This window comes from Propithecus coquereli, unplaced genomic scaffold (genome assembly GCF_000956105.1).
Source record: "Propithecus coquereli isolate 6110/MARCELLA unplaced genomic scaffold, Pcoq_1.0 Scaffold145, whole genome shotgun sequence".
NCBI lineage: Eukaryota > Metazoa > Chordata > Mammalia > Primates > Indriidae > Propithecus > Propithecus coquereli.
The window spans coordinates 577889-593897 of record NW_012138858.1 but is presented as its reverse complement, the minus strand read 5'-3'; the positions used below and the strand labels follow the sequence as shown (position 1 = coordinate 593897).

Below are 16009 nucleotides of genomic sequence, written 5' to 3'. Positions count from 1 at the left end.
CGGCGGCGGCGGCGTCCGGGTGGCGAGCGGAGCCCGCGGCGGCGGCTGAGGCGGCGGCTCCCCCGCGGCCGGCCGCCCGCGCGCTGAGGCGATGCCGGACCAGATCTCCGTGTCGGAATTCGTGGCCGAGACCCATGAGGACTACAAGGCGCCCACGGCCTCCAGCTTCACCACCCGCACGGCCCAGTGCCGGAACACGGTGGCGGCCATCGAGGAGGTGAGCGGCGGCGGCGGCGGCGGGCGGCTGCAGCCGCAGGTATTGCGGCGCCGCGCCCCCGGACCGGCTCCCAGCCCGCGGCGGCCCGCGCCCCCTGCCCGCGCTCCCGCATCCGCATCCCGGGAAAAGTTTCTTTTCCTCCAAAGCCGGACGCGGCCGGGCCAGCCCTGCCCGAAACAGAAGCCCTTTGTTCCCGTGTAGGTGGCTCCGAGGAGATGGTTGATGGCCACCTTGGGCCTTTTTAAGACCCTCCCTCTCGCCCTCATTTCCCTCGCGGGCTTCCCCGGCCGGGTCCTTCCCCCCGCCAGCTGGACCAACTTTGGCTGGAGAGTCGTCGGGGTCGTTGGCGAGCGGGGTTCCCCTGCGCCCGCCGCGGCCGGGGATCTTTGCTCCCCGGCGCCCACCTCCCCAACTTGTTCTAGAAGTGGCTCGGCGGGGGAGCTGTGTGCTCTGAGACCCCGCTGCAGCCCCGGAGCCCCCGCACTGCGCGACCCTCTTGTCCGTCCAGGGGATCCCGCGCTGCCTGGGAAGGTGTGCCCACCTTAGTCAGGGAGGCCTGGCCGCATTCCCCACAGTCACCGGAGAGAGGAGTGCAGGCAAGGTGTGTGGAGAATCGGCGCTTTTAGGTCCAAAGGGCCTTGAATAGCCGCTCCCCAGTTACCTGTGCCTTACCTGCTTGAACCCTGAATCCCTCCCTTCCCCCTCAACCTGGAAAAGGCCTAATTTTAGTAAAGTGCTTTCAAGGTGCAAAGTCATCATGCCTAGCTGCTAACCAGTAAGCTCTCCAGATCCTGGGGAGAGGGAACACTTAGGAATGAAGAAAGAAGCTTAGGATGAAAATTAAAGCACCTTGCAGCGCCAGGAGGGACAGGGGCCCCCGTTGGCTGTGGTTTGGGGCAGATCCTCACCTCGGTCCTCATTTCCCTTGTCTACTAAACGGGATTAGTAATGCATCCTTTTCAGGATCAGCGACTTTGTGAGTCAAGGGTTTAGCACTCTGCTTGGCTCATAATAGGTAACCGGTTTACAAGCCACACGTGTGGCAATTGTGAATCGGTGATTAAAATGCCTCTTGGCCAGAATGTCAAGTTACAATTTTAAAATTGGGTATTGTAGGTATTTTATTAATAGAAAGAAATGCCTGGGCTAGAGTGAGTGAGGGGAAGCCACCAAAGAGCTTTAAATTAAGCAGTGTCCTTAATTTTGTTTTTTTTTTTTTTGGTCCGTTGGAACAAAGCTTCTGCTGTTAGGAATTGCTTGGGGGAAAAAGTCTAGAGTGTTTTTCCTTAATGGAAAAATTTTTTTCTTTGTAGACATAAACAGTCAATAATAGACTAAATCAAAAGTAACAGATTCAGAATTCTGAATGGTAAGTGCAGCCAGGTATCCTTCCTGTCTCCTTCCTTCTCTCTCTTTTTTGCAGAAAAGGGCTGCATGTGAATCTTTTGTAGTGAGCTGAGTGAACCCCAGATCACTTAATTCTACTTTTAACAGCAAGGCTTAAAAATGAAACCTTCAAATGAGGCAGATCCGGGTATGAAGTTTTTTCCAAAGTGCCAATTTAAAAGCAGGAGGGAAATATTCACAATGTTTTGAAACTACACCCTTAATAATGTTTGTAGAATGGTTGTAACCAAAAAGGTAGCTGAATATTTCTTAAGGGAAGGGAGCTTTGTACACGATGTCTTAAAAAAAAAAAAAAAGCTTGATTGTGTTTAAAGTTCTGTTGCTTTTCCCCACTGCAGTCTGTCAGTTAAATATTACTAACACTGGCAGATGTTGGAAAGCCAGGCAAATAGAAATTGCTATTAAAATTGGCATAGCCTTTCTCTGATTAATTTTAGTTTACAGTGTATAGTTCCAAAGCTCTTTTTGTGTGCTATGCAAGAGATTACCCAAGAGCTCAGTTACTGAGCAGATTAAAAAGAGACTGGATTTGGTCATTTTATTAAATTGCAAGCTTGCTTCATGTTGCTATCTAAGAACAAGAACTGGTTCACGTCTCAAAAATGGGAAAATTAAAATCATTTCAGGTTTATCTTATTATAAGAAAATTCAGTATATATGCTATGATGATGGTATGTATGAACTTGGATTTATAAATTTGAAAGTTGTTTACTTTCTGAATCCGTGTGGATTCCTTTAAATAATGCTGTTTTGTGTGGTGTTTAATGTTCAGTTTCATTACCACAGCTTGTTCTATGTACAATTTAATAATATACCCACAATATTATGATTTTGAACAAACATCTACTTTTCATACTGAGAGGAAATATGAAGTGGGTATCATCCCATAAGGATACTCACTGAACAGAAATAAAATTTGCAAGCCCTTGGTCCTATGTTCATACAGCTGAGTCATGGAATTAGTAAACAAATAAGTTTAAATTCACTAACCTTTGGGAACCTATTATTTCCAATGTAGATTATGTCTGAGAAAAATCATTTTACAACTGAAATGTACTGTTTTGATTTGCACACCCGTAGCCGGAATATTAGTAACTATCAGGTCCCTACGCTATAGTATGAACCTCGTATCTGTTGTATTTAGTCCTCATCCCTGCTTTATAGGTGAAGAAATGGAGGCTCAGAGAGGTTAAGCAGTGTGCTCAAGGTTACAGAGCTAGTAAGTGGAATATTTGAACTTGGCTCCATTCTGTTTTCAGAAACTGTGCTGCTTCCTGATACTTTTAATAATGCTAAATTCTCTAAATTACGTCATCAGATTGACTAGGGTTCAAGTTCAGACTCCACCACTTGCCAGTGGTGTGAACTTGAGTGAGAACTTGAGTGAGATGCCTAACGTTTCCTCGTTTTTCTCAGCTTTAAAGTCTGGGTAACAATGCCTGTCTACTTCAGAGGATTGTGGTTAGGGTTTAATGAGATAATGCAGAGCGCAGTTCCTAACAGACAGTTGGTCACCAGAGTATGTAGTTAATCCACGACCCTGCTGAGGGCCTATCGAGTGAGGATGAGATTTACCTGGGGAGAGGGGGGAGTAGGGGAAATGGCTGAATGGTTGAATGAGTAAGCCAGTGAAGAACTACTACACACCTATTAACCTGTGCTTATTTTTTAACCAGTTTGTTGTCCCAGCAGCAGGTGAGAGCATAGCTGTGTTTAAAATTTTTTACTTGGTGACCACTTTCTCTGGGTGAAGTAATTTATTTTGCACAATTTTAGCAAAGTTAGCAAAGTGTGCTGCAACTGGAGTCTGCCCTGTGCTTTTGGAGATAATGGAAAAAATAAGTAATTGTGGCATAAATCTGAAAAGCGAGGGTTTTTTTCCTTTTTTTTTTTTTTTGGTTTCTTTGAGTCTCCGGGCACTTTGAAATATTCTCAAAATAAGGACAAATTGTATACATACTTGGAATATTCATGTTTCTAGTTAGACCCTCCTTTATAACACTATCCATTCTGTCTTGCTTATTTGGCATTGATGTAGTTTTAAAAATAAATTTGATGTTGACTCGTAAGTATTAAAATTTAATCTACTTCCTTCCGGGGCCGTAATTCTCTGCTCTGTTGTCCTTGGTTACCTTGGAAATCTCATTGCTGTCACAAGCACAGGGTTCGGACTGGAGGGTGGAGTGAGCATCTGGGCCTGCAGGCTCCCAGGGGTCCTGCTGTCCATGGGGCCAGACCCCTCCCAGCAGCTATAGTGGGAACCAGGCCTATGTGCTTTTTAGGCAAGAATGTGATTCTGAATGTTAGCCCTTTGTGACTTGTTTGAAAAAACAGCCCCTCCTACCAGATTAACAAACTTTGGATCCGTTGTCAGAAGGACACCACCTTCTTGCTCAGTTCCTTTGGAAGTGAGCCTTTATGGGTCAAATGGGGTACCCTTTTATGCTGGGTTCTGAAATCTGAATTTATATATTTGAAAAATTTTGAATCAGTTAAGGAGGGGAACAATCTACTACTCTTATGTGTATCCCCCACCCTCACTGAATTCAATTTCTCTCTTATGATTAACAGTAAAAGTACTAATACTATCCTTGTGGCTACCAGACCCTGCCGTTCATTTAGGATTTATTGAGTCTTTCAGTGTGCTAAGCTGTGTGTTCGGTGGTGGGAATAGAATACCAAGAGGAATATCGTTTTGTTTTTTTGTTTTAAAAAACAACCTACAGTCTAATGGGAGAAGCAGACCTCTTGTAAATAAATAAGTACAATACAGTGTTGTGAGGATCTGTCTTAAGGTCATCTAGCGTGGTGTGGCTGTGCGAGGATGGGGGCCGTGGTTAGGGAGGGCCGTGTGTGATGTTGTGCGATTGAGTCTTGAAGTCAAGGTAGTCATCTGTGGGTTACCACATGCTGTAGTCACTAAGGGGGTTCATTATGGTCTTCTGTACCGGCCTCCCTGCCTTAGGTAAATATTTATCCACTCCTGAGGTGGTGCCAACTAGGCCTCTGTAGTAGGATTTTCACAGTCACCAATCCACGGAGGGCTGCTCAGACCCAGACTTTGGAGACATCTTGATTCTTGTACACCCCACATTTCTAGACACAGGTGCCTTCCTTTGTGGACCACATACATTCCAGACCTGTGCTGTCCAACACAGTAGCCTAAGATGAAAATTCAGCTCCCTCAGCCACACTAGCTGCATCTCAAGTGCACGTGGCTGCTGCGTTGGATCTCTCACAAGCAGTATAGGCATCACCGGGGAGCTTGCTAGAAATGCAGAGGCTCAGATCCCCACCCTAGACGTGCGAGTCAGAATCTTCATTTTAATAGCACGTGCAGGTACGTTATCTGCAGTTAGAGTTGAGAAGCACTGTTCTAGACCTGGAACGTGGCTGCACGTTGGAGTCGCTGAGGGCGTTTGTGGAATAGAGATGCCTGGCCCCACTTCCTGAAATTCTAGTTTAATTGCTTTGGGTGGGGCCTGGAGCCTTGGCATTTTTTAAAGGCTCCTCCCAATAGGGTTGATAATCACTGATAAACAGATGATTGTGCAATGTAAATGTCAAGTAGTGACAAGTGCTGTAAAGAAAATTTATGCATAGTACAAGGATAGAAAGTGATTCTGGAGATCAGGAAACTGAAATCAGGAAAGGCCTCTCTGCAGAAGTAACATCTGAACAGTCTGGAATGCAGAGAGGAAGCCGCCCTGGAAGATCTGGGAGTGGAGGAACAGCTTAGGAAAAGGCCCTCAGATGCGAATGGGCAGGAGCATGGCAGGACAGGAAGAAGGCCAGTGCACAGAGAGGAGTGGGCCAGGGAGAGACCTGGGGGTGGAAGGAGGGGGGAGGCCAGTTCACATGGGGGTTTGTCTGTCTCAGGGAAGGAATTTGGATTTTGTTCTGGTGTCAATGGGAAACTGCTAGATTTTCAAAGACTTCACTGTGGTCGTTCCAGGGAAAACAGATTAGCAGGGTATGAGAGGAAAGAGGGAGACCAGCTGGGGATTGGGGTGCTATTGCAGTCATCCAGGCAAGAGGGTCTCAGACTATGTGGTAGCAGTGGGAGTGGTGAGTGGCCCAGTTGAGTTCCATTGTGCAAGAGGAGCAGTCAGAACCTGCTGTCAGAATTTTGTTGCTGTGTGCTAGTGGTATAGAGGTGAACTGAGCAGAGTTCCTGCCCCAGAGGAGGTAACAGTCAAGTTCAGTCCATTCAGGCGCCCCAAGACTGGACCATCCGGTGTGAAGCTGGCACTGTCTGGTGCTACTTAGTATCAAAGCCAGCTGCGTCCTGCTGACATGACTGGTCATAGAACTTGCGTTGGGATGAGGGCGAGACTGAAGCATAGCTGCACAGACTGGGGCCAGAGGCGTCTGCCTGTGTGTGCCTCCGCTGCTCTCTAGGCAGGTGAAAGCAGGTGGTGCTGCTTGACCATGTGTGATGCTGGGGATGCGGTCCTCATTTCATCTACCCCAACATTCCTCTTTCCCTACTAAAAAGAGGTGATGCACTCACCTGGATATCATTCCATGATGTGAACCTGCCTCCTTTGCTTACCCCTCTTGTGTAACGTGGTCTCACAATGGATTGCTAGTGTCCTTCCGGGTGCTTTTGTACCGTGATCGTTCTTATCCTGCCGACAGTGTTCTGGACTATGAGGACTGTGTGTGCGGAATGCTTCGGCCGTATGTATTTTTATGATGAAGGGACTTGACTGGTTGTGTTTCTTCATTCATAATGTATATTGGGCACATGTCACATGTCACTGCCAGGTGCCAGGGATGTACAAGTGGGCAGGACTAGCTCCTTCCCTAGAAAGTACTTAATAATCTCATGTGTTGTGGGCAATTATAATTTATTCTCTTAACCATTTTTGTGCCATGGTCCCTTTGACACTCTGATGAAGGTGGTGTACCTCTTTTCAGAAAAATATTTTAATGCATAGAACAAAATACGGTTTCAAAGGAAACCAATTACAGTCATACCTCACTTAAAGATGGGGGTGCTGTCTGAGAAATGGGTCATTGTGTGAACATCATAGAGTGTAGTTACACAGACCTAGATGGTATAGCCTACTTCACACGTAGGCTGTATGATATAAACTATGGCTCTTAGGCTGCAAACCTGTATGGCATGTTACTGTACTGAATACTGTAGGCAACTCTAACACAATGGTATTTGTATATCTAAACATATCTAAACATAGAAAAGGTAGGATAAAAATACAGTATTATAGTCTTATGGGACCACCTGCTCGTATGCAGTTTATTGACTGAAACATCATTATATGCTGCATGACTGTATATTGAAATTCAGTTAGCAAAATATTTTCAAAATCTGTGCCACACTAAAGCAATCAATATCAAGATTTAGTAGTGGGTCTAATAAATACCTTAATTTTGAAGTATTAATGTAAATAATATTGTAACATTTTTAATACCTATAATGTGATATTAATATATCATAATGTATCTTTTTAGAATCACTGCTAATTCAGAATTGCAGAAAATACTAAATTTCAATTAGATGCTAATGACATTACACATATAATTCTTTTTCCAGTGGACCTCCTGAATTCAAACTAGGAATTCCAGGCTTGATGGGAAGATTTTTTTAGTTACTTGTTTTTTGGAGTGATGGATTGTTTAACAACTCTAAACAGGCTTCATAGTTACTATATCGTCATTGTCATGAATTGGTTCTAAGAGTCTAGCTGAGAAGAGTTGCACCCTAGGCCAGTGTTCTGGAATTATGAGGTAGTAAACATGTTTAAAGTGCTCGTGGGGGTGTGGCAAGCCATCCACTGTGGTTTCACATCAATGGGGCACCTTTAGGGTTAGGCCGCGGCAGCTTCTCATCTGGTCTGGGGGGTTAGCTCATATGCTTGTGTGTGCCTCAGAGTGCAGCAGAACTGCGAGTTGAACATTGGAAATCGTGTAGTGAGGACACTGAGCTGGTGGCCTTTGCAGGCCAGCTCTTCTATTGTGCCTTTCTTGTTTGTCTAGCATGTGATATGCCGCCCTTGACTCTGTAGGGTGAGCTCCATCATGAAGTGATAGAAGATGCAAGGGCACCTTCCACTTGGAGTTTTAAGGGAGTCTTTGCAGTCTGTGTTGTTTTCGGTGAGGTTACGTATTTGAAATGATGCTACTGTCGCATGAGTGTGTTTGGCACATCCAGAACATGGTTGAAGTCAATGTCAGTTGATACTGGGGTTTCCCCCCCCTTGTCTTTTCTAACATTTATTGGGCATTTATTGTGTGTAAGTTCTTTACATATATTAATTATTAACTCGTTTGGTTATTACAAAAACCCTATTGAGGTCCAGAGAAGTTAGGCCCCTTTACCAAGTTTGAAGAGCGCGGAGGTGATGAAGCCAGCTTTCAAATCCAGCGTTTCCACACCAGCGTCTGCTATTGGTTTTAGCAGCCGGCTGCCTCTGTAGAGCCTGTGCCAGAAAAGGCCCTTGGTGTTGATGCCTCTGTGACCAGCATGAGCTCTCTCTTGCTGTTGGTTTTAGTAAGTTGTACCTACTGCATTTCTTGAGTGGGTGCTTCTGATAAATCCTTGTTGCTGCTCTGCCTCCTTTCTGCCTCATCTGTCCTCCTTGCCACAGAAATTGTTCCTCTTTACTGTCCTTGGCCTTTTTGTTGCGTTGCCCGTCCTTGCGGGGCGGGTTGGGGGGGCGTGGGCTTTGGTCACACCCTGGCAGGAGGCCTGCCCTGCTGACGGTGTGTTACTAATGATGTCATCTTTCCACTCAATGCTGAAGATGGCTTTGTCAATAAAATCGGGTGGTTGATGAAGACAGTTCCCTCTAATGATGAATTCTCTTGTCTTTTAGGATTCTAGTCACCCAGTCAGGATTTTGGAGGCCTCTTTCCCTAGCTTCTCAGAAGAAATCATGTTTCTTATTAGAGGGTTTTTAAAAAATAACAATAATGAGAATAATAGCTGTCTGTCATTTCTTGGAGCCTTAATTCTGTGTTAAGGACTGTGTTGTGTTTTAAATTGATGATTTGATCCTCACAACAGTCCTCACAGGTCTTATAGGTCTTTGGTCCCCAACCCCTGGTACACCAGTCCATGGCCTGTTAGGAACCAGGCCATGCATCACTGCCTGAGCTCCGCCATTCCTCCCTACCCACCATGCCTTCTCCCCATCCATGGGAAAATTGTCTTCCATGAAACTGGTCCCTGGTGCCAAAAAGGTTGGGGACCACTGCTACAGGTAACTCCAGGTCCCATGCTCCACTCCAGCAGTTGATAGAGAAGGAATCCCAGTTCTGAGGCCATGAGCCCCATTGTCTGCAGGTCCTACTCCTGCTGGTTGTTTGCTGCCCCACCTGCCAGGCTCCTGCTGGGATCCCTGTTGCCTGGGAAGCTTCCCTTTTAGGTGTTCCTGTGGGTTTCTTTAGTGCAGGTTGATAATTGTTGACCTTCTGCAGGCCAGTCCCCTTTGTTGCTGACTGAGAGAATGTGACTGGCAGGAGAGGACCATCAGACTCCAACCCCTGGGGAGGCACTTAGCATCAGAGGTGTTTATTAAGTGACCTTAAGTGCCAGGAAGTGAGTTAAAAGCACTGATCTGGTCCCTTTAGAGCCGAGGGACTGAGAACTCTGCCGTGGCTGTGTGTAAAGGATTCGGAGCCACACAGGCAGTGATGAGACCTACAGAGAATTCCCTCTGCCAGCAAATCTGTGTTTTGAGAGGTGGCCACTGAAGGGTGAATCATGGATGTGGTGTGTCTAGGCAGACAAAGGCGGAGAGGAGTCAGCACCCTGTTCCAGTTAGGGGACTTTGGAGAGATTTTGAGAGGGAGAATGTTAAGTCCTTGTACTATATTGCCCTGGTAGCCCTGATCTGTTAGTAACCAGCTCTTGGAACCGAGCAGGTGGCTTCACTGGTCCTGCCTCAGTTGCCTCATTTGTAAAATGGAGGGTTGGATGAGATGTACTCTAGCCTTTCTGGCTCTTAATCTTCTGTGTCTACTACTGTCTGCAACACCATTCACCTGCCTCTTGCCATTCTTTACTTTTTCTGAACATCTTCCCCACTTTTCTCTTTCTCTTGGCTATTTATATTCATACTTTTCAGGAAGTTACAGGTCAGAGCGAACTTTACCTCCTCCATCCCCACCTTCAAAGACTCCCTCCCCGCAGATACCACTGGAGTTAGTGTGGTGGTTGGCCCTCGAGCTGGAGTTGCATCGAGTACATTGCTGGTTTAAGTTCGGGACAAGTAGGGCTGTGTGGTTTGCCATCCATCTCGCCTTGAAGCAGTTTTTTATTTTTTAAATTTTTTTTCAGTCTTTGCTGCATGCCTTGGTTTCTTGATCATAACTTTGTTGTGCTTGGCTTCTCTGGTGAAAAGTAGGTTGTGTTAATGGACACAGGGTTTTGTGGTCATTAAATAATGTGGACTGTTGAACTTTAAGCAAATACTGATTTTCTTGTATCAAGGTTCCGATAAGCTTTTCCCTAGATTTTGGGGAAGCCAGTATTCTCGCCATTGGAAGCTGTGCTTTGTTACGAAGCAGTGATTGTCACATTTGCCCTGTAGGTTTGATTGTGTGGTGGAGTGGAAAGACCACAGCCAGGGGTTGGGAGAGCTGGAGTCTACTTCTAATTTGTCCTCCACCCTACACCGTCTGGTCTCTAAAGTGAGGGGTTTGGACTTGGTGCTCTCTGACCAACCTCCCCAACCAGAAAATTCCATAGTTCTTTGTACCACATATATTGGATTAGAAGAGGCCCTGGAATAAATGATAGGAATAAAAACCAGCAAGGAATAGCTAGTTTATAACTAGCATAGTTGCTGAATCATACTTTTAAGTTGAATTATTATTATTATTTTTTTTTTTGAGACAGAATCTCACTCTTTTGCCTGGCCTAGAGTGAGTGCCGTGGCGTCAGCCTAGCTCACAGCAACCTCAGACTCCTGGGCTCAAGTGATCTTACTGCCTCAGCCTCCCGAGTAGCTGGGACTACAGGCATGCGCCACCATGCCCGGCTAATTTTTTATATATATTTTTAGTTGTCCAGATAATTTCTTTCTATTTTTTTTTTAGTAGAGACAGGGTCTCGCTCTTGCTCAGGCTGGTCTCGAACTCCTGGGCTCAAATAATCCGCCCGCCTCGGCCTCCCAGAGTGCTAGGATTATAGGTGTGAGCCACTTCACCCAGCCAATTCCAGAACATTTTCATCACCAAAAAGAAACCCCATACCCATTAGCAGTCACTCCCTGATCCCCTTTCCCTAGTCCTTGACAATCTTTAATCTACTTTCTGTCTCTATATAGATTTGCCTATTCTGGACATTTCTTATATGGAATCATATAATATGGCCTTTTGTGTCTGGCTTCTTTTATTTAGTCTAATGTTTTCAAGGTTCTTCCAAGTTGTAGTGTGAATTTGTATTTCATTCCTTTTTATGGCCAAATAATATTCTATTTTATGGATATAACACATTTTGTTTAACTGTTCTTCAGTTGATGGACATTTGGGTTGTTTCAACGTTTTGGCTATTATGAATAATGCTATGAGTATTCTTGTTTAAGTCTCTGTGTGGACATATGTTTTCATTTCTCTTGGGTGTGTGCCTAGGAGTGGAATTGCTAAGTCATATGGTAACACTTTTTAACTTTTTGAGGAGCTGTCAAAGTGTTTTCCAAAGAGGCTGCACCACTTTACATTTCTACCAGCAGTGTATAAGGGTTCCAATTTCTCCACATTCTTGTCAACACTTGTTATTATCTGTCTTTTTGATTACACTTGTGGGTGTGAAGTGGTATCTCATTGTGGGTTTGATTTGTATTTCCTCGATGGGTTAGTCAGTGATGTTGAATATGATTTCATATGCCCATGGCTATTCATATCTCTTCTTTGGAGGCATACCTATACAAATCCTTTGCTCCTTTTTATATTGGATTATTTGTCTTTTTATCATTGAGTTGTAAGAGTACTTTGTATATTCTGGACATGCCCCTAATCAGATATAAAATTTGCAGATATTTTCTCCCATCTTGTGGATTGTCTTTTCACCCACTTAATGGTGTCCTTTGAAGCACAAAAGTTTTTAATTTTGATGAAGTCCAGAATAGCTAGTTTTCCTTTGGTTACTTGTGCTTATGGTGTCATATCAAAGAAAGTATTGCTTAATATAAAATGACAAAGATTTATACCTGTATTTTCTTTTATTTTATAGTTTTGGCTCTTACATTTAGGTCTTTGATCCATTTTGAATTAATTTTGGGATCTGATGTGAGGTGTGGGGGTCCAACTTCCTTCTTATGCTTGAGGATGTCAGTTGTCCCCGCACCATTTTTTACAAAGATATTCTTTCCCCCCTTGCATTCTCTTGACATCCTTTTGAAAATCAGTTGATTTTTGATGTATGGGTTTATTTCTGGCCTGTAAGTTGTACTCCATTGATCTTTATGCCTGTCCTTATGGTAGTACCATGCAGTCTTGACTGCTGTAGGTTTATGGTACATTTTTAAATCAGGAAGTATGAGTCTTCCAACTTTGTTTTTCTTTTCCAAGATTGTTGTGGCTATTCTGGGTCCCTTGCATTTCCATATGAATTTTAGGATCAACATGTCATCTTGTCAATTAAAAAGAAAAGCCAATTGGGATTTTCATGGGGGTTGTGTTCAAATCAATCTGTAGATCAATTTGAAGACATCTTAACAATCCATCTTAAAACCTTCCATTTAAGTCTTAATTTCTTTCAACAGTGTTTTATAGTTTTCAGTGTACAAGTCTTAACACTTCTTTGGTTGAATTTATTCCTAAGTATTTTTTTCTTTTTGATGCTATTGTGAATGGAATTGTTTTCTTAATTTCATTTCTGGATTGTTCATTGCTAGTGTATAGAAATATAATTAATTTTTGTATTTTAATCTTATGTCCTGAAATTTGCTGAATTTGTTTGTTGGCTCTTATAGTTTTGTGTGTATGTATGTATATTCCTTAGGATTTTCTACATATGGGATATCATCTGCACATAGAGATAGTTTTATTTATTCTTTAATAAGCTGGGTGCCTTTTACTGCTATTTGTCTGATTGCTGGATCAGTCCTTAATCATCTTTAAATGCCCAATGGTTTATGCAGAATAGGTGCTCAATAACTTTATTGAATGATTGACTTTGGTATTAAAAATAGTTTTTATGTACAGCTGAAATTTCTTATATTTAATTTGTTTTGTTTTATTCCTTCTCATTTGGGCTCCGAATATACTGAGAAAACGAGAGTGTTCGCCTGCTTGGTCTTTTACTGCAGAGTAAAGTTAGCGGAAATGTCACTTGCATTTGCCAGTGGGTTTCAGATGTTTGCCTCGTTTGGCCAGTGTTGGTAGTCACTTGGGAGGTTTACAGTGAAGTAGGAGCCAGGCTTTGTGTTCTCTGCAACAGCATACTCTTCACAACCCATTGTTTTTGCTGGTTAGTATACTTTGTTTTGGTTGCTTTCTATAAACATCACCTTGATTTGTTTCCCTTGGGAGACTATTCACTTATTGACAAAAGGTAATTATTGAGATTCCTGGTTTTCTTCTTGCCTTGTAAATTGTTTTGTTTGTTTTTCTTTTTTGGCAATAAGTATGAGGTGTGTTTCATTCTGGAGTGGTTGGGCTGTCAGAACCTGTAGCTTTTGTTTGCCTTGGTTGTAGCTTGCCAGGTCTTAAGCTTTTGATGTGGAGGTGGTACTGCTGGGTTTGTTTGCCAGCAAGGATAGCCCAGGGAGGAATCATCTCTAGGCTAAGCAATGATTCCTCACTCTTTTCCATCTTCCTTCTCTCCCTCCTCTACGCTCCTGGTTCTGCCCTTTCCTGGGGACCAGAATGCTTATGCCGCAGCCCAAGCAGTGTCCAGAGCTTAAAATTCTCATCCCCTCTCCCCCTCTTTTCCCTTTCATTTTCTCTTGACCTTTTCTTGGCCTGTTTCCAGACCCTCCCTGGCCCTGTGTTTTCCTTTTGAAAGAGGAGACTCAAGAGTGCAGCTTTAATTTGGGATTTTAGGCGGAGTCCTTCCTCCATCTCTCAAGTCACACTTGAAGGCGGCCACTTTGGTAACAACATTTAAAGTTGGTCTCCCTTCCTACCACCCAGTCTCCCCTCAGTTTTCCAAAACTGGGTTTGTTATTCTCTCTTTTAAAAATGATTTATTGTCTTCTATAGCAATGTTGGAAGGAGCTTAATTTTTGAAATGCAGTTTTCTTCTTTATGGTCAGAGCAAAGTAAAGGAGGTTTGATTGATCTTACAACAAAATTGCTTTAGTCAGGGGTGGGGAACTTTTTCATGTAGGAAGCCACATTAACTTAGCTATAATGAAATAAGGCTGCATTCAAGAAACTTCAATTAGATATACTTAAAAATGTACATTATTTTGTAAAAATCTAACTACGGTGTACTTATCAGTTTCAAAAAATGAAAATTATTTGTTAAAGTTAACTAACCTTTTAATGACTTTGTTGTGTCTGCTTTTTGTTGGAAAGCATTTGAATATTTGGTTGCAGCATGGAGGTCCCCAGTTTCAGTTGATCCTCTGGATGGGTGTCAGTCATTTGTGACCTTAAGGGCATCTTGATTTGGGTTAGGTAGGAGAATGTAGATTCGCAGCAGTGAGTGGTTGAAAACCAATAAAGCATTCTTCAAGCGTGTTGCCAAATGCATGGGTATTCTGCTGCAGTTTTCCATATTTCAACTGGATTCTTCTTAGCGTCAAACAATGACTTTAAAATGTCATCTACTGAGAGCTCAGTCAATTCCATTGTAGTTCTTTAGGTGCCTTTTTGATATCAACTTAGGTGGGGCTGAAATGCTAATTTGACTGTGATGTCATGACTCTCAAAGTCAGTGAACCTTTCATTGTGTTCTCCAATTAATAGGTCTGTAACAGCTGTGTATTCTTCAGAAGATTTGCATATATCATCCTGCTCATCAATGACCTTTGCTAACTGGGGAAAATGTGCATCTGAAATTTCCTTTTGAAGAAGTGGTGTTTTGAAAAAAGGTATCTTTTGATAGCTTTTGAAAAAAGATAGCTTTTTTCAAAATGCTTAGATTTTTTGCCACATCTTTTTTTTTTTTGAGACAGAGTCTCACTGTGTTGCCCGGACTAGAGTGCCATGGTGTCATCCTAGCTCACAGCAACCTCAAACTCCTGGGCTCAAGCGATCCTCCTGCCTCAGCCTCCCGAGTAGCTGGGACTACAGGCATGCGCCACCATGCCCGGCTAATTTTTTCTATATATTTTTAGTTGTCCAATTAATTTCTTTCTATTTTTAGTAGAGACGGGATCTCGCTCTTGCTCAGGCTGGTTTCGAACTCCTAAGCTCAAAGGATCTGCCCGCCTCGGCCTCCCAGAGAGCTAGGATTACAGGCGTGAGCCACGGCGCCCGGCCTGCCACATATTTTATATAGACTTAGTTTAACCTTGCAAAGAAATATTCACATCATTTTGATTTGACATATCACACAAAAGTGCTGCATTCCATAGAAATCTTTCAATAATTCACATTGCTGATTCTCTTCTTCATAAAATTTAACTATGTTCTCACAGAGATAAAATTTTGGCTATCACCTGTTCCTGCAATAGCCAATGGGCTTTAGAATGATACGCAAATCCACATTGAATACCTCATTGTTCAACTTTAGCATGTTATAAAACTGATGATGCCACCTTGCATTTGCACAAATATAGTTAACCATACTTAAAACTTGTTGTAAAGTGTCACTTATTAAAATAGTAGCTTTAAGCACAGACATTTTGCTGATACAAGATACAATGAAACGAAATGAGAGCATCTGAATCTGTTAATATTTTTTTTATCTGTTCAATAAACCCTTCATATTTTCCTGTCTTGGAAGGTGGTGTACCATCTATACATATACTCAATAAATTTACCAAATACAGTGCAACTTCATGATATTTATATTGAAAATTGTTGAAGATTCCCCATGTTCTGTTTGCAAGCGTTCGATTCAAAGCAAGTAACTCTTCATAGCAAAGATAATCTTCTATTAGGACCTGAATGAAGGATAAAACCTATGCTGAATCAGTAGCATCAGTTGATTCATGCAAAGCAATTGGACTCAAACTCCTAACCTCAGGCAGTCCTCCCGCCTCAGCCTCCCAGAATGCTAGGATTACAGGTGTGAGCCATTGCACCTGGCCCAAAGCGATTGAATAATACCATTTTCCTTTTGAAGTATTGCATGAAGTTGCTCTGTTAAGTTGAAGGCTAATTCATACTGCTGATCAGTTATGGTTCCCCTTGAAAGAGGCAGTTGTTTTTACTTGGAAAAGTTACCAGCATCTAAGCATCCTACAACTTCAACAATGTATTCTTTCACAATTTCTACATCACTGAGTGGCTTCCCTT

At 43.1% G+C, this 16009-nt stretch overlaps 1 protein-coding gene across 2 annotated transcripts in view; it reads left to right on the top strand.

Moving 5' to 3' along the window:
* Window positions 1-16009, top strand: part of ASAP2 (ArfGAP with SH3 domain, ankyrin repeat and PH domain 2) — a 193468-nt gene continuing 177459 nt past the window's right edge. For both annotated transcript variants that reach the window (XM_012639955.1, XM_012639956.1), the window contains exon 1: window positions 1-217. In XM_012639955.1, the coding sequence (XP_012495409.1) occupies window positions 92-217 (126 nt within the window). In that variant the 5' untranslated portion in view covers window positions 1-91. The remainder of the gene's footprint in view (window positions 218-16009) is intronic.